The sequence below is a fragment of the Tenrec ecaudatus genome, chromosome 8 (assembly GCF_050624435.1).
Source record: "Tenrec ecaudatus isolate mTenEca1 chromosome 8, mTenEca1.hap1, whole genome shotgun sequence".
Classification (NCBI taxonomy): domain Eukaryota; kingdom Metazoa; phylum Chordata; class Mammalia; order Afrosoricida; family Tenrecidae; genus Tenrec; species Tenrec ecaudatus.
The window spans coordinates 47,828,497-47,850,737 of record NC_134537.1 but is presented as its reverse complement, the minus strand read 5'-3'; the positions used below and the strand labels follow the sequence as shown (position 1 = coordinate 47,850,737).

General features: G+C 50.7%; 2 protein-coding genes across 4 annotated transcripts in view; one reads left to right on the top strand and one right to left on the bottom strand.

Moving 5' to 3' along the window:
* The first annotated feature begins 74 nt into the window (after positions 1-74).
* On the top strand, positions 75-15,954 carry NR1I2 (nuclear receptor subfamily 1 group I member 2). The gene is made up of 9 exons (XM_075557173.1): positions 75-221; positions 2,805-3,037; positions 4,798-4,931; positions 6,039-6,226; positions 7,002-7,267; positions 10,171-10,313; positions 10,590-10,706; positions 10,955-11,060; positions 12,013-15,954. Exons 1-9 carry the CDS (start codon positions 75-77, stop codon positions 12,155-12,157), a joined length of 1,479 nt encoding a protein of 492 aa, XP_075413288.1. The 3' UTR covers positions 12,158-15,954.
* Positions 15,955-17,020: 1,066 nt separating this feature from the next.
* The window catches only part of GSK3B (glycogen synthase kinase 3 beta), a 200,675-nt gene continuing 195,454 nt past the window's right edge, over positions 17,021-22,241 (bottom strand). For 2 of the 3 annotated variants that reach the window (XM_075556363.1, XM_075556364.1), the window contains one exon: positions 17,021-20,808. In XM_075556363.1, the coding sequence (XP_075412478.1) occupies positions 20,741-20,808 (68 nt within the window). In that variant the 3' untranslated portion in view covers positions 17,021-20,740. Of the gene's footprint in view, positions 20,809-20,846; positions 21,727-22,241 lie in introns of those variants that run through there. The other variant, XM_075556365.1, reaches the window with a different exon arrangement.

The window sequence follows — 22,241 nt, the reverse complement described above, 5'->3', positions numbered from 1 at the left end:
ACCTTGTACATAGCATAAAAACATTGTGAGATACTGAAGGTCTAAGGAATCAGAGAAGAACATTGTCAGAGATAATGCCAGAAGACAAGCCCCTTGGGTCAGAAGGCACTCAACATACGACTGAGGAAGAGCTGACTTCTCCAAGTAGAATTGACTATAATGACATGAATGGAATAAAGCCTGAGAGAGTGAAGCCTTCAGGCCCTTCGTTTGCTGATGGAGTACAACTAAAAATCCATTACTAATTGAAACTTGAGATGTATAAAGTATGGATCTAGGAAAATTGGAAGTGGTCAAAAAAATGAAATGGAACAAAAATCATCAATACTGCAAGTATCAGTAAACTTAAATGGACTGGAATTGGCCAGTTTGATCAGAGCATCATAAGCTTTATCATGCCAGACTGACAGATTCAAGAGGACGGGCATCACATGCATCATCAAAAAGGATATTTCAAGATCTACCTTGAAGCACAACACTGACTATGATAGGAATATATCTATCCACCTTCAAGAAGATCCAATCAACACCTATGATTCAAATTTATGACCACTTAAATCAGTGATGAAGAAATTCTACCAACATCTTCAGTCTGAAATTGATCAAACATCCAATCAGGATGCATTGATAATTACTGACAATTGGAATGCAAAAGAAACAAAGAGGAAGGAACAGTAGTTGAAAAGTACATCCTTGGTGAGAGAAATGAAGCTGAGACAGAATTTCGCAAAACCAACAACTTGTCCATAACACATACCTTCCTCAACAACACACATGGTGGTAACTCTACATGTGGGCTCCAGGTAGAATACACAGAAATCAAACTGACGACTACATCAGTGGGAAGACTCAATGAAGAAGCTCAATATCAGCAGCTAAAACCAGGCCACGGACCAACTGTGGAACAGACCACCAATTGCTCATATGTAATTTTAGGTTTAAGCTAAATAAGATTAAAACAAGCCAAGTGAAAATATGACCTTGAATGCATATCACTTGAACTGCAAGAACATCTCAAGAATATGATACATTGAACACTGATGGCAGAAGATCTGATGAGCCGTGGAAGGGTATTATGAACATTATTCGTGAAGAAAGCAAAAGGTCATAAAAAAAGAAGGTTAAAAAAAGAAAAGATCAAAGCAGAGATCAGAAAAGACTCTCAACCTGGCTTTTAATCATAGAGTAGCTAAAGCACATGGAAGAAACGACGAAGGCAAAGAGCTGAGAAAAAAATTTCAAAAGGCAGCTTGGAAAGCAAAGTAAAATATGAAACGTGCACAGCCTTCGAATTAGAAAACCCAAAAGGAAGAACACGCTCAGCATATTTTAAATGGAAAGAATTCTAGAAAAAGTTCAAACCTCAAGTTTCAAGATTGAAAATTTCTCTGGGCAAAATATCGAATGATTTAAGAAGCATCAAAAGAGGATGGACAGACTGCAGTCACGGCACCAAAAAGGACTAGTCGACATTCCACCAGGTAGCATGTGATTAAGAACCCATAGTAAACAAAAACTCACTGCTATCTTATTGTTGCCTCATAGTGACTCTACAGGACAGGGCAGAACTGCCCCGTTGAGTTTCTGAGACTACAACTTTATAGGAGTAGAAAGCCCTGTCTTTTTTCCGAGGAGTGGTTGGTGGTTTCAAACTGCTGACCTTGCTGAGTGAAGCCCAACATGTAACTGTACTTTATGCATTAGCCCAAAACAAGACTCCAGAAATCGATGGAATATCGACTGAAATTTTCCAACAAGTTGTTGATGCACTGGAAGCACCCGTTTGTCTATTCCAGAAAATTTGGCAGACAGCCACTTGGCCAACTGACTGAAAGAGATCCATATTGTGTCAAAAATGACCCAACAGAATGCTCAAACTATAGAACTATATCATTAATATCACAAGAAAGTAAAAGTTTGCTGACGATTAGCCAACAACAGTTGCAGCAGCACAATGTCAGGGAGCTAGCTGCACAGAGGTTCAGGTCAGATTCAGAAGAGGACGTGGAACAAGAGATATCGCTGCTGTTATCAGATGGATCTTGACTGAAAAAGCAAAGAATACCCAAAACATGTTTACTTGTGTTTTCTTGACTATGACAAGGCCTGCAACTCTGTGGGTCATAACAAACTATGGATAAACCTGAGGAGAACGGGAATTCCAGAAGAGTCGCTATCAGTCAGAACTGACTTGATGGAACCTAACAACAACATCCTGGTGGCATAATGGTTGCACGTTGGGTTGCAATCTGCAAGGTCAACAATTCAGCCACCAGCTGTTCCTCCGGAGAAAGATGGGGATATGCCAATTTCAACTCCCCTGAACAGTGAGTGTTGGAAACTCACAGAAGCAGTTCTACCCTGTCCTATAGGGTCACTGTGACTTGGCATCAACTAGATGGCAGTAAGAAAACAAAAACAATAGGATCATCTTGAGGTAGTGATCTGTCTGTTCCCATGAGTTATGACCCTTTCAGACTTATGAAAATTCATGGTCTCCCAACCTCAGCCACTCAAGTATTGCTACTATAATCCCACCCTGGCAGACGTCTATTTACTTTCTGTTTCTTCTTCCTCTTGTGTCCCCATTTGCTCCCTTGTTGAAGTGTTCTCTTCCAGGACCCAATTATAGTTTTAAAATGTGGTGGTGACATCTCTCTGTAGAACTCCAGTTCCCCACCCTCATTTTGTGTATGAGTGAGCCACCGTGGGGTCCACAGAAGCAAACGTGAGCCATGTCCAACGGGACAGAGCCTTCCCTCTTGTGCTTCAGCATACCACGGCCCATCCCTTCACATCTGTAGTTTCTCACTTCTAGCCCAAGAGACTCAGAAGCCAACCTGGAGGTGAGCTCCGAAGGAAGTCACAACTATGCTGACCATGTGCATGATGAAGAACCAGACTTGGTCCCTGAGAATCCCATTATCAACTCAGACGAGGAAAACGGGGGTCCTCAAGTCTGCCGTGTGTGTGGAGACAAGGCTACAGGTTATCACTTCAATGTCATGACATGTGAAGGATGCAAGGGCTTTTTCAGGTAGCGTTACCTGTCAACTTTCACCCACCTGCCACTGCCACCCCCTGGGCACACAGATGGGTGGTGCTGCCCATAACCCCCGGGTACCACCTGGAGCTGAGGCTGGACCTGCTTCCATATCAGACTACGGGCTGGCGGGCCCACCAAACATCTCCTAATTAGTCTTAAGCCATCAATTCCATCTCAGAGGATTCCCCGACAGGCCATCTGTGACTTCCCACTCTTCCTAGGAAAGCTCTCCTTCCCTGACAATGTAGCTTTCCATCACCATTTGTTCTTGAATCAAATTGAAGACCAGTTGGTAAAAGGGGAAGAATGTGGAAATCCAAGGTGCAGGTGTTTGTCTCATCTCTAGCCGGGAGACTGTTAAAGAATGACGTAAAACTAATAATGACGATTACAAAAGAGAGCCTGGGAGGTGTAGTGTTTACAAGCTGAACTGTAATCCTAAAGGTCAGCAGTTCGAAACCACCAGCACTCCTCAGAAGACAGGGCTTTTTACTTCTGAAAACAGTTACAGTCTCAGAAATCCACGGGGGCAGTTCCACCCTGTCAGAGAGGGTTGCTATTAAGTTGGCATCCACTTAATGGCAGTGAGTTTTTTAGAATTACAGAATAAGTTTCCTCTGAACATATGAAAAGAGGGGACAAAAAAAGGCCCATGTCATAGCAAGTCCAGTGCAGAAGGGAGGGTTGGTGTTTGCCTGCTTTCCCCCGGCTCAATGCTGTGGATGGAAGGCTCTGGGTCTGCCCCCAAGAAGAGATGGGGTGCATGGGAAAGAGCTGCCAGCCCAAGGTCCACACCTGGGGTCGTCACACATGCACAAACAGTCTAACTTGGCCCTACACAGAGTTCATCACGTTCACGATCATTTTGAATAGAAATGAGCACTAAAGGCAGGCCCTACCTGCAATCCCAAACCGGGGCTGTCCTCAGGATGGGAGTCCAGCTCTCTGCCTCCAGGGCCTGCATGGGGGCTCGCAGACTTGGGTGAGCCCAGAGAGGCAGCACAGTCGACTGTGTGTCAGAACTAGTCAGGGTAACCCCAGAGTCAGCTTTGCTGGCGGACATGGTTGGGTCTGAACTTTTCCCAGGCCCCATGGGGCTGTGGGCCTCGGGCAGGCCCTTAAAGGACCACGGTCCGGAAGAGAGGCCCAAGGTTCAGGCAGAAAGCACCATTCCGGCGAGCTTTCCCAGTGTCGAGAGCAGCTGGTGGAAGGCTGTGCTCAGTTACAAGAAACAAACTGGTTTAAACAACGAGAGAACATGCTATCATCTCATCGCAGTAAGGCTGCCGGCTTCAGGGCTGGCGAGTTCAGCAGTTGGGGGCTTTGTTCTGCTCTCCTGCCGCCCCCCCACGGAAGCTTCCCTTCCAGTCGGGCTCCCACCAAGGGCTGCAGGCAGGCAGCACACTCCCGCAGAGGGACAAAAGGGTCCATTCTGTTCTATCCACTAGCTTTCCCAGGACCCCAGAACCCCCAGCACACTCCCAGGCGCCCCAGATGCTGCGCCGAGGTGGGAGGGTGGGCATCGGAACCCACCGGGATCTGCCCTCCCGAGAGGCTGCCCCCAAGCAGCACCCACTTGGGAGGCCAAGGGTTAGGAGCCGCCCCTTTCCCCGGCTCATGCGGGGATCCTGAGACTCCCAGAGAAGGCGAACAGTGTGGCGGGAGGAGGGGCGGTGGAGGCCCTGGATCGGGTAGGGGGGAGTGGGGCGAGGGGGCAGGGGGCGCTGCCTTCAGTCCGTGTTCGCCCACAGGCGGGCCGTGAAACGCAACGCGCGGCTGCGCTGCAGCTTTCGGAAGGGCACCTGCGAGATCACCCGGAAGACGCGGCGGCAGTGCCAGGCCTGCCGCCTGCGCAAGTGCCTGGAGAGCGGCATGAAGAAGGAGAGTGAGCGCAGGGATGCGCGGCGGGGAGGCTGGAGGCGTCTGGGAGGCGGAGCGTCGGCTGCGGGGCTCGAAACGGCGGCGGCTGGGGGGGGGGGCGGGGCGGGGCGCAGCTGGGCCCGCGCATGCGCTCTCGTGAGATCGGGGGCGGGGCACGGAAAGGGGCGGGGCTAGGGGCGGGGCGAGTTTCAGCGGCTCCGTCTGCGTCCGCGGGGCCTCCGGGAGAGCCTTGGGGACTGGACGCGTGGCGGGTGCCTCTGGCCAACGCTGCTCCTTTGCCCTCCCCTCGGAGTCTCGGTGCCCTCTTCGTCGGTTTCCGGGTGGGAGGGGGGGCGAGGTGGGCTGCTGACCACAAGGTCTGCAGTTCGAGCCCACCAATCGCTCTGCTGGATGCAGGCGAGACTTTCTACTCGCAGCAACAGTTCCAGGCTCAGACACCCACCCGGCCAGGCCTGCACTACCGTGTCGGGTCGCTAGGGGTGCTATGAGTTGAGAGCGACTTGAGGCAGTGAGCCGAGGTGCTGTGCTTGAACAAAGTGGCACGGCAATGGGGTTTGGGCGGAAAATTAGTCTGCAGCCTCCCTCGGTGGCCATGTACCTGTCCTTATCCCAGTTGGCATCGGGGCCACACACCTCCGGAGTTTGGAAGAGGACATGTTGCTGGGCACCAGACGCGCTCTTTGGGCACAAGTCCTGCCACTGGCCGGGGTGTGGGGTGTGGAGGGGAGCGCGGAATGTGTGTGTTTATGGGGGTGTGTATAGGTGTATGTATAGTCGGCCTGTGTGTGCGTGCGCGTGTGTAGGCTCTGTGTGTTTGCTTGTGTAAGTAGGGTGTGGGTGGGGTGTGTATGTATAATTGTGGGCTGTATGTTGTAGGCTATGTGGTGTGTGTGTGTGTGTGTGTAGGAGGGTGTGGCTGAGGTGTATACGTGCAGATGGGATGTATATGTGTGTGGTTGATGTCTGTGCGTGTAGGTAGGGTGTGTGTGGGGGGGTGGTAGTATGTGTGCAGGCTGTATAGGTGGGATGTATATGTGTGCATATAGGCAGTGTGTGTGTGTGTGTGTGTACAGGGGATGTGTGCGCAAGCTATGCGGGGCCCTGCCTGCAGTGATCATGTCAGACGCGGCTGTGGAGCAGAGACGAGCACTGATCAAGAGGAAGAAGAGATGCCGTGCACCGCCTCCGCCGCAGGGCGCCCACGATCTGACCGCAGAGCAGTGGAGGATGATCCGGGAGCTGATGGACGCGCAGCTGAAAACCTTCGACACCACTTTCTCCCATTTCAAGAACTTCCGGGTAGGAGGCTTTCCAGGGGGCTCAGCTCCAGGGCTGGATTTTCAATCACCCCCCTCCCCATGTCTGGTCCCCAAAGGGGCCCAAGGTCCCCAGAGCAGCATCACCTGATAACTTGCTGGAAGCCCACTTCACAGACACCCCGCCCCAGATCTTTGGAAACAGAAGCGATGGGGGGTGGGAATGTGTCTGGGCAAGCCTCCCCCTCTGATTCTGATGCCCCCGCACCTCACCCCGCTAATTCTGAGTGCGGGTCTGAGAGCCACTGCCCTCGCTCTCCACCTCAGGGGGAGTTGGGGATGTAAATGAAAGCATCAAGGATGCTCCGCGTTGCCGGCCTCCACCTTTGTGAAATGGCCTAAGAAACTCGGTGATCACAGCAGGTTAGCCGTGTCCGATTCCAGTATGCTCCCAGGTGGCCAAGAGAGCTGCCCCCATGGCTCCAGAGGTCTGCTTTCCCTCCACAGCTCCTAAAGCCTTTCCGCGAGTCCCCCTGCACCCAGGCTTCAGGGATGCCTGGGACACAGTATGGGTGGAGGTCTCCTCCCCTGCCATTGGGGCAGGGAGCGAGCCTCCTGTCTGAAGAGTTAGGGATGTGCAATAACTCACTCACCCAGAAAGCAGGAGATGCTAGAACATGGGAAAGGGCAATGAGTGCCTAGGGCGCGCCTGGTTGTGTGTAAGTTCAACCCGGTGGCCGGGCTGTGTGTGCACCGGGACCCTTGTGGGGCCTGCTGGGGAGAAAATGCTGTCCCTCCTTCCCCCTCTCCACCCCCAGCTGCCGGAAGTGCTTAGCAGCAGCCCTGGGGGACTGGAATCTGTGCAGGAAGAGGAAGCCTCCAAGTGGCGCCAGATCCAGGACCATCTGTGCCCGGTGAGGCTCTCTCTGCACCTGCGAGGCGATGACGGCAGTGTCTGGAACTACAAGCCCCCAGCCGACAGCGGTGGGAGGGAGATCTTTTCCTTGCTGCCCCACATGGCTGACATGTCCACCTTCATGTTCAAAGGCATCATCAACTTTGCCAAAGTCATCTCCTACTTCAGGTAGGACGTGGGGACGGGAGGCTACGGAGAGATGTGGAGGGGAACAGGCTATGGCTGAGGGGTTCCCAGGGGCTGAGGGAGATGCCCTTGAATCTGGGGGTGTTGCCCCTGGGGGCGCAGCCCACTTCTCAGTGAGAAGTTAGAGGCACAAGTCCATCGAGAAGTACCTCAGCAGAAAGATTTGGCTACCAACTTGGGAATAGAACAAGGACTCTATTAGGCCCTTTCTGTGCCTGGTCACACTGCAGTCTAGCTGGGTGGCAAAGCCTTCCCTGACACCACGGCCATTTGAAAGCGCAGTGGGACACGGCTCTACTCTGCTGTCCATCGTGTCTACCCTGAGTGGGCCTTGTTTTGTCAGCCACTGGTGTGTATGACCTGGCTGCCCAAAGAGCCTCCTTCATTTCTGCCACCAGAGAAGCCTGAGGCAGCCAGGGCTGTGCCTCTCCCTGGCTGTCATTGCAACCTGTCTGCGTCCCAGCCATCTCTTCTGGGAACGGAGCGCATGATACCTGCCTTGCAGGATTGTCCTGCAGAATGAGATGCGTCCTCGGAGAGGCTCCAGGGTGCACATTCTGAGAGGAGCGGTGGCAAGGTGACCCCCACATCAGGTCAGAGGACGACTTGAAGGAACAAGAAAAGGAAGCCTGGGAGCTGGAGGGCTGGGCTTTTTCGCGCTGGCCATGGACACAACAACCAGGGGGCCAGCAGAGTCCAAGCCTGGGCGCTGGGTCCCAGATCTCCCACCCTAGGAGCCCTCTTCCTCACAGACAGGTTCTATTCCAGGAGCCTACAGGCCGGAGCAGGACTCGGGGGTGACAAATTTGTTGCCGGGAACAGGGAGAAAGGCCAGCTTTGAAATATGGTATCGGCAGATCCTCTTGGACGCCGTTGCCTCGGTTTCTCATGCCCAGCTGTTGTTGAGTGAAGCACCTTAGGAGACAGGCATTCCTCTCACCTTCAGTGTGACAGATCAGAGGCTCGGCGAGGTTCAGAAACTCACACAGGGTCAGGGTGAGTTAGTGGTAGAGGCCAGAGTAGACTCCGGGGCCAGCTCTGTGCCAGACACTGGGTCCGGCAAAGGAAGATCGAGTTAGTGGAATCCACAGCTCTGAATTATGGAGATCCAGGTTGGTACAAATAGTTGTTTGTACACCTGACTCTGGTCGTAGAGGCTGGAAGTTCGAGTCTACTCAGAGGCACCTTGGAAGAGCGGTCAAGTCTGAAAACCCCGTCGAGCGTGTTCTAGTCCAACATACATGGAGTGGCCGTGAATTAGAGTTGGCTCACCAGTAGCCATTATTATTGTCCTAGAAGGCCTGGGGAGCCCCAGGGCCTGAATTCCTGAGGAGGCCCAGGCTAGGAGGAGTGCCTCCTCAAGAGTCAGTCAAGAAAGACCCCACCACCCCCACAGCTTCCTAGAGCCCCCTCCTGGTCAGCAGTGCCTCTTTTGGTGGGTAGCTGTGCTCCTGCAGGGTGGGAGGGCTTCCAGTCTAGCCACCAATACCAGATGCACTGGGATTAGGCCAGCGTACCTGGTGCTGGAGTGGTGCCCAGGGCCTCTAGGCTGCTGGGAGGGAGACAGGGAGAAGTACCGTATATACTTGTGTATAAGCCGGGGTTGTTGTTGTTTTCCAGCACATTTTAAATGCAGTTTTGTGGTAAAATTAGGTGCCTCGGCTGATATTCGGGTCAGCGCATACTCGAGTATATATGGTACATACCTGCTAAATCAAACTGTAGCGCCCATCTTTCATTGTATTGTGGTGGCGTCTGTGTCGCTGGGATGCTGGAAGCTATGCCACTGGTGTTCCACATACCAGCGGAGTCACCCATAATGGACAGATTTCAGCAGAGCTTTCTGATCAAGGCTGGGAAGAAAGCTCCGGTGATCTACTCCTGAAAATCAGTCCATGAGAACACTACAGACCCCAATGGGAGATTGTCTGATGGAGTGCCAGAAGTGGGAAGGCTCCACACACTGACTGAAACAATGGACTCCAACATCCCTAAGGTCAAGGTGGTGTGGGGCGGGCCAGTGGCAGTTCATTCTGTTGCACCTGGGTTCGAGGGGAGTGGGAGCCAACAGGGAGCTGTCCAACAGCAGCAGGACACAAGCACACCCTACCTCCCTTCCTATCAAGGAGGGCTCTCTGCAGTGAGGAGACACCCTCATTCCCAAGGCTGAAAGAATGAGACCAGATCTGCCAACCAAGAGCCAGCTCATCAGTTGTAGGACAGTGTGTTAGCCTGGGTTGACTATGCATGTGTGTGTAAGAGAGCTTTTTATCAGGAAGTAATTACATATTGAGCAGACAACCCAGCCCAGTGCAGATCAAGTTCCTAAATTCGTTACTAGTCCACAAATCCCTCTCCAGACTCATACAGCCACCTGCAATGTTGCAGAATGCAGGAAGATCACAGGCCAGTGGGTGCAAAGTCTTGTGGATCCAATGGCATCTCCAGGGCTCACATAGGTCTGAGTGGCTTATTCATAGGAAGGTGAAGGCAGGGGTGGGGAGTGGGGGGCTCCAGAGAGCCATTTATTTCGGTTGCACTTCTAAATGAGGTATCAAGATGTGACCTCATTGACAGGCTAGACTCCACCCATATCTTCTTATGGGTGCCATGTTGGCACAAAAAAATCTTAACTATCACAGATGGTAATGTTCACATGCAAGCCCAGTGGGAGTTGCTGAGGCCAGCAGGGCATTGAGAAGCATGGTAGGGCAGGGTGGTCTGGGTGGCTGGGTCACGACAGGGAGGGGCTGGGGACAATGAGACAGCCCATCTGGCTCTTCCCCCAGCTCCCCATGATCTCTGGATTTGGGGACTGGGTGCTGGCACCAGCCTGTGGGCAACTTCATCAGGATGCTGTAGCCCCCTCCTCCTCTTGCTGCCAGGGACTTGCCCATTGAGGATCAGATCTCCCTGTTGAAGGGGGCCACCTTTGAGCTGTGCCAGCTGAGATTCAACACAGTGTTCAACGCAGAGACTGGAACCTGGGAGTGTGGCCGGCTGTCCTACTGCTTGGAAGACCCTGCAGGTGCGAGAGCCTCTTTCCTGCCAGGGAGGGGCCAGGGGTGGTGGTAGGCGGAGGCGGGGGGCACAATAGCTGTAGGAGGAAAGGAGCCAGGCCCGGACTGGGTAGACTTTCTCCTCTGAGATCTGCTGGGGTGGGGGTGCAGGTGGGGTTGGGGAGCGAGGCCCACACCTCTGGTCACACTCTGGTCCTGGGCTTGCACATCGAGAAGACTGAGCGAGTGTGCGGAGAAAGGTCAGCTTCCCAAGAGGCCGCCCCTCCATCCCACACCCACTGCAGGGGGCTTCCAGCAGCTGCTGCTCGAGCCTGTGCTCAAATTCCACTACATGCTGAAGAAGCTGCAGCTGCACAAGGAGGAGTATGTGCTGATGCAAGCCATCTCCCTCTTCTCCCCAGGTGAGCCCTCGGGCCTGTGTACTCATCCCGCCCTTGGCTTTATCTACAGGAGGCAGCCCCCCCTCCCCAACTCAGGGAAGTTCCCATGGGCCGCTTTGTCCCTCCTCACTGCAGCAGCATGTTTCCTCCTTAGTGGGTGATGTCCGGTTCCCCCACCCTCCCGTCACTTGCCTGCCTGCCTGACACTGGCTCTGAGTTCTCTGTGGGCTGGCCTGAGCACCCCCTACCCCCCTTTCCCTTTCCTGCAGACCGCCCCGGTGTGGTACAGCGTGGGGTGGTGGACCAGCTGCAGGAGCGCTTCGCTATTGCTCTGAAGGCTTACATCGAGTGCAAGCGGCCCCAGCCCGCCCACCGGTGAGCAGCCAGCAAGGAGGGAAGGGGTTGATGTGTGTGTTGGGAGGGGGCAGGGGGGAGAGCTCCTGCCAGCCTGTGACCTTGCCCCAGGCCTCTGCCTACCCTCAGCCTGGCTGCGAGAACACCTTCTGGGGCCATGTTCTGTGACCTCTACTGAGGTCTCCTGTCGCATCAGTCTGGGCTCCAGCCTCACAATGGGGAAACTGAGGAGGAGGATCAGAGGTCCTGGCTGGCTAAGGGGACACTTGCTCCCTGGGGCCAGCTTGCATCTGCCCAGGGTGCTCCCTACATCAAAGGATGGGGACAGCCAGGTGTGCCGGACCCGGGACTGGCTGGGATGGCCCTGAGCCCACGGCCGTGTGGGCAGGGTTCCGGGTGACACTGGGGCTTCTCTCGAGAATGAACCCCACTCCCTTGAGCAGCCTCGCTGGACCTGGCACCGGCTTTCTCTCGGCTCCTGGGCTGGGTGCCCAGGATGGCCATGTGTTCATTTGATTATAGTCTTCCACGAAGAGGCAGAGGGCTGGCAGTGTCCGCCTTCTTTTCCATCATGGGGACACTGAGTCATGCGGTACGCCTCAGAGCCAAAGTGAGACCCAGGAGCGAATTCCTCGGCAGTCCTGGCGCCACTACAACCCCTCTCTGCCCCAGCACCCTGGCCACCCGCCATGGCTGTGGTGTTCCTTGTTCAAAACTCACCTGGGTATCTGGGAGTGGGGGGCCTGGGACCCCGCTCCTCGATGCCAGTTCAGTTGTCTTGCCCTGAAGGAGCCTCTTAAGGAATTCGGCCAAGCCTTGTGTCCTGGCTGACACCAGGTGGCCCGAGATTAAACTCCTCCCCCTCGCCCACCCCCCCACCCCCCATCCGCTGAGGGCAGTTCAGAGTTGTCTGAGGCTGGTGGGCTGGCGGGAGAGTGAGCTGCCCCCCACGTAGCCTCTGGCTGCCCTGCAGGTTCCTGTTCCTGAAGATCATGGCCATGCTGACTGAGCTGCGGAGCATCACGGCCCAGCAGACGCAGCGGCTGCTGCACATCCAGGACATACACCCCTTTGCCACCCCGCTCATGTGCGAGCTATTCAGCATCACGGAGGGCTGAGCTGCCACTCCTGGGGTGAGGCCGATGGATGCCACTGACAGCCAGCAGTGTCCCCGCTGACCAGGGAACTTGCCGTCTGCCGTGACCACAGCTGACTGGCTTTCCTCAGAACCTGGGTCCTCTGCCTCCCACCCTGTCTCCCAGCTCAGGCGGTGGAGTGGAGCCGAGGCCCTGGCACGGGCATGCCTGACGTACAGGTTAGGCCCACCCATCAGAGAAGGGCCCACCAGGGGCTGGGCCAACGGAGGGGCTTCTTGACTCTTCACTTCTACCTCTCAGAACCCATGCCCCCCACCTCCTGTTGCAGGCTGCTCAGTGTGTTTGCCAGCTCTAGGAACATTCCCCACAGACGCTTACACACCAACTGAAGAACACAGGCTTGGATCTGTGGATTGTTCTAGAGGGTGTCTGCCACAAATGGGAGAAGCTTCTCAGAACCTCTCCACGTGTCTCTCTCCTTCATCCTGGGCAGGACCTCGTCCTGTATCTCAGGGTCCATTCAAAGGCAACGTTAAGCACCTACTGTGTGTGTGTAGGCATGTGTGTGTGTAGGCACGTGCGCATGCGTGCGCATGTGGGCAGTATACAATGGTGACTCAGACGTGGCTCATGACTGCAAACAATTTAGAGTTAAGAAAGCAAGGCAGACACACCCACCACTTTGATCCGAAGACGTGGTCACGAGACAAGGAATGTCTATGTGTGGACATGGGGCTGCGCTGCGGTCCGTGTGCGCCCCAGCGCCTGGTGACGCTCCCGAGGAAGGTTCTGACTGTGGCCCTGTGCACGTGACAAGTGTGAGCATGGCTGTGGCTTGCTCTGTGACCAGGCTTATCCACGCGATGTCACCTCCTGTTGGCACCTCAGCTCTCGCAGCTGAAGGCCTTGTGTGTAGCCATTTGTGGCTGCAAATGCGTTTTCAAAAATGACACTTTTCTCTGCCCAGGCCTTCCTCACCTAGGACTCGGGTGCTCCAAATAGGCTCGCGGATCTCCCTGCAGAGATCCAGTCAGGACGACTGAAGGTGTGCTTGGCGATCCAAACTTGGCCTTTTGTTCTGAAGGGAAAGGGAACCCGGGGTGGGGACAGGTCTAGTATTACCCTTGACACATCTGAAGGCTCGGCTGGTGGAAGAACATCAGATGCGGTATTTAACTTCACTTGCTCCGAAGAGGGCTGTCGTGTATGAAAACGTAAAGGGTGTCTGCACCGTAATTCAAAATGTCTTGGTTGAGCTCATTTCAATGTCTGACACTGTCGCAAACAGAGCTACCAAGTAACTGAGCTTTAAGCAACAGGAACCACGTAGCCTTTGCCAGTTTGTAAGCAGGCCACGTTTGGGGAACACAGGATGCCAACGAGGTTACAAATCCGGGAAATTGGTCCTTGACAGCCTCTGGATTGCCCGGCCCTTTCTGCACCACGGCCATCTAGAGTCGTGGTCGCCATGCAAGCTGAAAGCCAAAGGACTGCTTCTGACTCAATGAGTACAGCTTTTGCTCCCAGGAATTTGGTCTAATTATACTCACTTGTAAATATTCAATTTCACTCATAAACCATACGTATCTCCCCCCGCCGCCCCCCACAGAAACTACTTGCAATTCCAGAGTCAGGGCGTGGTGGTGGGTGTCAACCAGAGTATGGGAATCCTGGGATATGCAAGTGGTCTACATGCTTGGTAGCTAACTCCGGGTGAGCCGTTTGTCACCCAGACGTACCTCAGGAGAAAGGACTGGCAGTCTACTTCCGAAAAACCAGCGATTGTGCCAAGGGCTCAAGCAGAAAGAAAATGTTTTGAAAATGATAGCAACGTATGTACAAAGGTTTGATCCAATTGATGTATGGATTGTTTTAGGAGCTCTATGGGCCCCCAGTAAAATGATTAAAAAACAACAACAACCAGCCATTGAAAACCGTATGGAGCAGTCGTATTCTGACACACATGGGCTCGTCATGAGTCAGAACCGACAGACACTGGTTATGATTAGAATACATGAAGTTAAAGTGAGATGAAGCTAGTGTATAGGGTAAGCTCCCCTCTCCCAGTACGGATTGAAAAGACAGCAATTCTTAGAACACTGAGTAGCCACGTAGAGATTAGTGTAGATGCTGGACGTTAGTGCAGCCCAAGCGAAGCGTCACACTTTATACTGCTTTGCTGCAGTTGTGTGGTCCTCTGAGTCATAAAACCAGAAGGCTCCAGATTCATCTGTCCGACTCAAACATTAGGATTTATTTCTTCTTCCTGCGTTTAAGCTCTCATTTCCAGACATCTCTCTGTAAGTCTGCATGGCCTAGTCAGGGCTGGCTGGAGTCTGTCTCCGAACCTCAAGGGGAAATCTTTAAAATTCGCTTCTGCTCCCTTCAGGCCTCCAGCCTGGTCAGAGCCACTCGGCTCTACCCTGACCCAGCCTTTGAAGGATCTAATTAAAACCTGGACATCAACAAGTCTGTATGTGAGCTTCTGGGTTATGGAGGTTAAGAGGAACGTAAACATTGGCTTAATCATCCCTTCCTAACCACCCGTGGTGTCACCACTACCCTTCCGTACCCCCCATCTCCCAAATGCCATCATGCTGGTGTGGGGGTGCCTCGTCCTCTCCCTTTCACACACTTCTCAATGAGGGCTGCCTGCAGTCTGGTCTCTCCTTTCCTGACAGCCCTTTCTAGAACACCTTCCAAAAGGACATCCATTCTCACTGCTGCCCCATGCCATGTGGGGCCAGTACCCCAGGAAGGCTTCTGCCAGAAATGTGGTCACCCACTAACTTAAGAGGTCACCTTGCAGAGAAGTTAGCGTGCCTTTGAACTCAATCCCAAGGTACTGGTGGCGCTAAAACAGTGCTTCTCAACCTGCGGGTTGCGACCCCTTTGGGGGCCAAACGACCCTTTACCAGGGGTCTCCTGATTCTTAACAGTAGCAGAATCACAGTGATGAAGTAGCAACAAAAATAATTTTATTTTTATTTTATAAATGGTTAATTTTATGTTGGGGGGTCACCACAACACAAGGAACTGTATGAAAGGGTCGCGGCATGAGGAAGGTGGCGAACCACTGCCCCACTAGCCGGTTAGCACTGTCTGGCTCCCTCCCCTGCCACATCAGTGTATGGGTTTAACTGCTTTGTTGCTATGAGATTAGATAAGGCAACCCTACCATCAAAAGTAAATAATGAGGACCAGACTTTATCCAATATAAATTTTTTTTATTGAAGCAGCAGTCACATGACCTTATATTCTAGCCTTTAGATTAGGTCTGACAGAGTGAGCCAGCCCTTAAAAAAAATAAATAAAAAATAAAACCAAAAAAACCATGGTTCTTTTTGTACTAAGAGACATACATGTTTACATACATTATCCATTGTTGGAAATGACCAGACTCAAACATAACAGGTGTTGGTTAAATGGGAGGTATAGCCCCACTGTTTGTTGTGTTTAGGTATTTTACAATCCACTCCCAAAGATCAGTACTGAAGGGATGAAAGTTAAAAAGAAAAGACAGCTACACCAAACCGTGAACACAGTAACCCCAAATAGCAGCTTACACACGTCTTGAAAAAATGTCCCTGAAAGGACATTTCCCCCTTTCTTTTCAAAGCAGCGTCTCCAAGGCTTCCACTACATCCAATCCAAAGGTGTCCAAGCTGGAAGTGCACCTCTCGGGCGATACAATGGAAGCGATCATTTGCAAGTGGGAGAACTAGTGTTCATATCTTGAATTCTGAAACCGAGACTCACATTTCTCTAAGTAGAGAAGCAGACATGGTGATGTGCCTACACATTACAGTGGCAGTACAGGGTGGCTGAAGAAAAGAGGGTTGGGTACTGAAATAAAGACCACACACTTGTGAATTTTAATTTCATTTCCAGGCTAGCCTACTTTTTATTTAATGCAAATTACAGTACCAGTTAACTATTTCCAAACCAAGTCACATAGAACGAAATGTATTTACAAGGGGATGGGGAAAGGGGGAGAAAAAAAAAACATTGAGCATACTTTTCACAAAAAAAGTTTATATTTAAAATGAAATCAGTCACAGAGGCATTCAAGTAGTAATAATGTTATACAGATTTTGCTTTCCTTTATATCAAGACAGATTTGCACAAGTGTTTGCAATAGTTTGTATACAACCCACAGTCCTTTATATATATATATATATTTATACTTTGTTTTTTAGATTTGTTTTTTTTAAAAGATGGAAGTGGTCACGCTAATTGGTAGGTGTACAGGCCCAAGTGATCCATCGGCAACACATTTATAAATGCAAATTTTACAGGCAAGCACGTTTTCATACATCTATCTGTAATCTGCCTGTAGACAGATATAAGAAAAACAACTTAAAATTAACACAAGGAAGTCTACTTTGTCAAGCGAACTCCTTATGTATGGTTGTCATTTTGCTTTTATTGCAGAGGTGCAAAGAACAGAACAACAGGCTTGAATAAAACTGGGCATAAACTTTGTGAGAATCATCCAAACCCCAGGGATACTTTTGAAGCCTCTCAAAGGTAGCCCTTCATCTGGGACTCTACTGTGCTTCCTGGTGTCTCACTTTCCGTGGCTCGGGTTTCTGCCAGACAAGACAGGCTTGATGGATGCTCATTTTTCTAGATGGGGGATCCAAACGTTTGGCTCTGTGATTAGATGATCACGAACACAGAGAGGATCAGATGCAATTTTGGTTTGAAACAAACCAACCCTCCCCAATTCCTGGGGGTCTGGCATTGGCCAGATTTCGTTTAGAAGACCCCAAAGAAAAAAATTTTGAAAAGGAAATGGGCCCTAAAGAAACGCCAGTGTCTTTGTATCTACAGGGATAGAGATAGAGATACGTTGTCCTCTCAGAAACCTCTGCATTGGTGTAGACAAGATGATGGATTGGTTAGGCATACTTTGTTAAAACACAGAACAAAATAAAAAACCAAAACACATGTCTAAAAAGTAGGGCTTCCCAAAGGACACCACACTGTCATTAAGAAGAAGACGCAGTCTCTGCGTTGTTGGAGTGAACACATGATGTTTCCAAAACAACCACCTTTGGTTTGGTAAAGTTCATCCTTTCCTTCAGTTCAAAACACCTTCTCAGGAGTAAGTACTTGGAGGCAAAACAGACCATTTTGTTTTTGTTTCTCCCAAGGGCCTTCACATTGGGCGTGCAGTAAGAATTAAACTGATTTTTTTTAATTAAACTGATTTTATTACGAAATTAAAATGGCATTTCATTGATCAGAGTGGAAATGGCCGGGGAGGGGGTGTGGTGGGAGGTTGGGGATGGTTACGGCCGCTGGGGCTGTTGGTGGCTTCGCAGGGGGGTGGGGGGGGATGCTAGCAATTGCACTACAGCAATGTTAGAGCACTGACGCTACCCAACTCGAGACTAGTAAGAAACGTGGAGCGAGAAGAACCCATTCTGTGTCTCTCTTGTGGGAGGGAAGTAGGCTGAGGAGACCAAGAGAGCCTGAAGGCTCCCGGCATCTGCTGTTTGTAAGACTCGTGGTCAGAGCCTGAGGAAGACACGAGGAACAGCGGGTCTCTTCTACATCCTCCAGGTCGTGGGCTCCCTGGCACTAGATTGAGGCCCTGAATGGATGGACATGAAACGACACTGGTCACTGCTACGGGGGAGGGAAGCGGATGCTCAGAACCCAGACAAAGGCAGGGCTTGAAGACATGAGATCCTGAACCCGGCTTCTTTTTCTACCGAGTGTGCAACACGGAAATGTAACTGTGGAAGGGGCGCCGCCGCCCTTTGGTGAGTGCGCTGTTAGATAAAGAGAGGAGGTGAGCAAGGGAGGCATGGATCAGGGAAACTGATCCAAATTAACAAATGAAAAAAAAAAACAAAAAAAACCCCAAACACATGGAAGCGAAGGCACTCCAAACTATATAGATACACTATACATTGCTAGAGTTATTGTTACAATAATACAGGCCAGTACCTACTGTACAGAGTTAAAACTATATGGCTTTAGAAAGCTCATCTACATTTTGTCTGATTATTAAACAGAATCACTGCCCTGAACAGTAACTTTTGCTCATTAATAACAGTTCCTGGGTCCACGTATTTACATACAAAACAATAAAACTTAAATTTAAAATCGAAAGAAAATATAATGTACAAGCTTGAATTTGGTGAGGAGCTTTTATTATTTACAAAAAAGATATTCAAGACCTGGATCTCACTTGTATAAAAGAGTTCTGTGAGCCTGCCATGACCCTTGCGGGAGAACCACCGGGCCCAGACACAGCGCAGCGAGAACCGTGGTTCCTCTTCTTCTCGACCCCATTCGGTGGTGGCGGTGGAGGGGAGGGTTCCCCAGAAAGAGCACTGGGTTTTACGGGCTCTGGCGAGTGGCTACCAAGTCCAGAGTCATGTTTGTGTCCAATGGTTGGGTCTGAAAGCTGGTTCTTGTCTGTCACTGACCTACCATTCCTTTCTGAACACGGTCTAGCCACGCCATTCACCCCTTTAAGGAATGATGTCACTGAATACCTGGACTACAGATTGCTTTCACATCTTAAGTTCTTAGACGCTGTTAGGAAGAATGCAATTCATTTGACTGGGTTGGACTGAGTGTGGTCTCCTGTCTCATGAACTCTGACACAAACTAGAGGTTTTGTAAGTGTCTGTGACCTAAGATCTTAGCTCGGCATTGAGTGCGAACCAAGATGGCTCACAGCTGTCCTTCTGGGCACTGGTTCACTCCAGCAGGCAATCGGACTCCTGCAGGAGGGACTGACGCTGCCGGGGTCTGGGCGCAGGGCAGGGTGCCTGCCTGAGGGTTGACATTTCTCAACCCCCCAGAGGGCGAGACCTGACATGACCTAAGGTGGCAATGAGGAGGCTGAGGGAGGGCATTCGCAATCTCAGGCTCAGCTAGCCTTGGAAGGGGTGTGTGGGGTAGGGAGTGGGTGGAGAGAAAGGCGGCCATCACTCAAGTGATCTTTAAATGATTGTGCCTTAAAGATTCATAGGTCAAGTAATGGCCCATAAGCACCAAGGTGACTAAGGTTCATTTTAGAGTATATAAGGCCCACATAGATGCCAACCTTAAAGTGTAAAACCAACTCATTGTGAAAGTCTATTTTCTCACTGCAAACATAATCCTTCAATCCTCCCTGCTTTCTCAGGAATACTGCTTTTTCTTCAACAACAGAGACTTTGATTTTTACACCATTCACTAATTCGCTAAGAAAGCAAACAAAAACTCATAAATGGTCATGGGGGTGGGAGAGGGCAGTCTTTTCATGCTGCGACCAGTCCTTTTTGATACTGGAGACTTGAAACAAGTAAAAGAGGCAGCACTGTATAAATGTATCTATACCATATACACACACACAGATCTACACCCAGCTCTCCTATAGAGTTAGCAGGTACAAGTGCCTGCTTATTTCACTCTGATGGGTAGTTTTCAACATTCCTACCATCTAAACTCATAATGGCCTGACACGCATCAATAAATAAAAAAATTTAAAGCATGAGGTTAAAAAGGCTGATATAAATTCTAGGTTTGGATCCAAAATTAGAATGATATGTAGAATATGGCAATTTCTGCAAGCTCAATAATTAAAACATGAAAAACCAGTAGACTCTTACAGTTCACATTATTTAACGATAGTGTCCTCTCAAATGTATCTTTCCAAGGGAAGCGACTTTTTTAGAAGAAAAATCTGGAAAGCGTCATTCACAGTGGTAAGATCTGCCCAAGAGCCCCTGGCCAGGCCTTGCCTCCCACTCACTTGTGTTGGACCATGGCAGCCCCCGTGGCCCGTCCGACACCCTGCCCAGCCCCTGGCTCACTGGTCGGAGTGTGCAGAGGCCCTTTGGTCAGGCAGTGGAAGCCGGCCTCGGAGCGGCCACAGCTCTGCCAGCCCTCCTCTACCAGCTTTTCTGCCACTAGCCACTAGCGCTGCTGATGAACAAACAGACCTGACAAGTCAATGAGGACTCTTACCCTTAAGAGTTTCAAACTTTATTTACCTCGCTGGGTTACAGATGGTACGCATGCCCCTTTTTGTCTGCCACACCCACCACCAACATGCCAAAGGCAAGCCTTCAAACGCCCAAGGATGTGGATTATTTTACAAGTGACACTGCAGTCCCCGTACACTTACACCTGCTAAGCTCCTGACCAATTTCAAGCTGTGCACTACACCAAAATCTTACACTTGACTTTAACAGAAAACAAAGTTCAAAAGCCTTCAGCACAGAACAAGGCTTTCTTCTTTTGTGGAAGGGGCATGCGACAGGAGTCCGCTGTCTAAAGTATACAATGGCCGACCTTTGAGTAAAAAAGATTGTCGTGGGAGAGAGGTGTATGTCCTAGTGCTCTGCTTCCCTCACCACAGCCCCTCCCGCCCCCTGGATCGTCCTCAAAGTGAGAATACAATGAAATTGGTTTGTATTTATAGATATTTTACAAGGTTAAATAAGAACAATAATAAAAAATTCAACACTAAAATGAACGGGTTTTTTTTTTTCTCTCTCTCTCTTTAATTTTCTTTTCAAACGTGACCAGTGTTGCTGAGTGACACTCAAGTAACTGGTGGTTTTTCCTGTGCAGCTGGCGGCCTGGGGCTGTTCAGGTGGAGTTGGAAGCTGATGCAGAAGCGGCGTTATTGGTCTGTCCACGGTCTCCAGCATTAGCGTCTGCAAATCAAAAGGCCCAAGAGAGCATGAGTGCGGCTGTCACACCCAGAAAAGGACACGTTCACAGCCGCCATTGCAGACCATGAGCTGTGTGCGTGGCCTTTCAAGTTGTGTCTGGAGTGCTTTCTTAAATAGGGCCAATGCTATGACATCGGATTTTCTCAGAAACCGGAATTTCTCTCTGCCTAGTGCTAAGGAACTCTGGTGGTGTGATGGTTACGCGTTGGGCTGCTAACTGCAGGGTCAGCAGTTCAAAACGACCAGCTGCTCTGCAGGAGAAGGATGAGCCTTTCTACTTCTGTGAAGAGTTACCACCTTGGAAACTCACTGGGCCATTTCTCTTCTGTCCTATAGGGTGACTACAATTCAGCACTAACTCGATGGCAGTGAGTTTGGTTTTTTGGAGAACTAAGTCCAGAAGTCATGGTGGTGGAGACATTACACAATGGGCGGCTAGCTGCAATGACAGCAGCTAAGGGAGAAAGACGCGGTTTCTGCCCCTGTAGAGACTTACAGCCTTGGACATTGGACATCCACAGGGGCAGTCCTAGTCTGCCCAATAGGGTCACTGTGAGGTGGTCCTGGTTTGAGAGCTACGCCACACCTAGCCATGATCCTGGTGTGGGGCAGAGATTGTCTTTGGTGCATCGCAAAGACCATTTCTGTTCAAGCTCCTGAAACTCTGGGGATCAGCCGTGTAGGAACATTCAGTTGGAGTCGAGCTCACTTGAAATTACATGAACAGTGCACAGCTGGGAAAACTTGCGAAACATTCGGAATCCTGTTACAATCTGCCATCTGCGTAAGTGGGTGAATGGGTGGAGGTGGTGAAAATAATGTGGGTCAGTGCTGACAGGCAGAGGCACCTTGTGCAACTGAACCGCTGCAGCTCGCTTTCCAAGGGCAGTCATCTTCGTTCTTCATAGAAACATGAGACAACCAGCCGGCAAAAAAGAAATAAGTCAATCTAGTATTAACACACGTATTTAATTCAATATCATATAGTCAAAATGTCTCAGGAGCCTACTTTACAACAAACTTTAAATGTGTCTAGTGTTTTTTTTAGGGGGCGGGGGGGGGTAAGGACCATTACAATCACAACAACATTACTCTCGCAGCATTGTGCCTAGATGGTTCTCCATCCCAGTGGGCAAGAAATCGCTCTCTCTGTGGTCGGCCAAGCTGCATCCCTTGCACATTATGAGAAACAGCTGGGGATGCCACTAGGAGGCTTCAAAAAGTTAGTGGAAAAATCAAGTGAAGAGACCATGGAATTTTTCCATGAATTTTTTGAAAGTCCCTTGTACTGTACATAACTCTTTCTCCAAAGACCTCACCATAGAACTGAGCAAGCACAGAGGTAAACTGCTAATTTCTAAGAGCCAACTCTCTAGAAGCCTCACCACCTTTGCGATGAAAGGCTGGTGGACCCT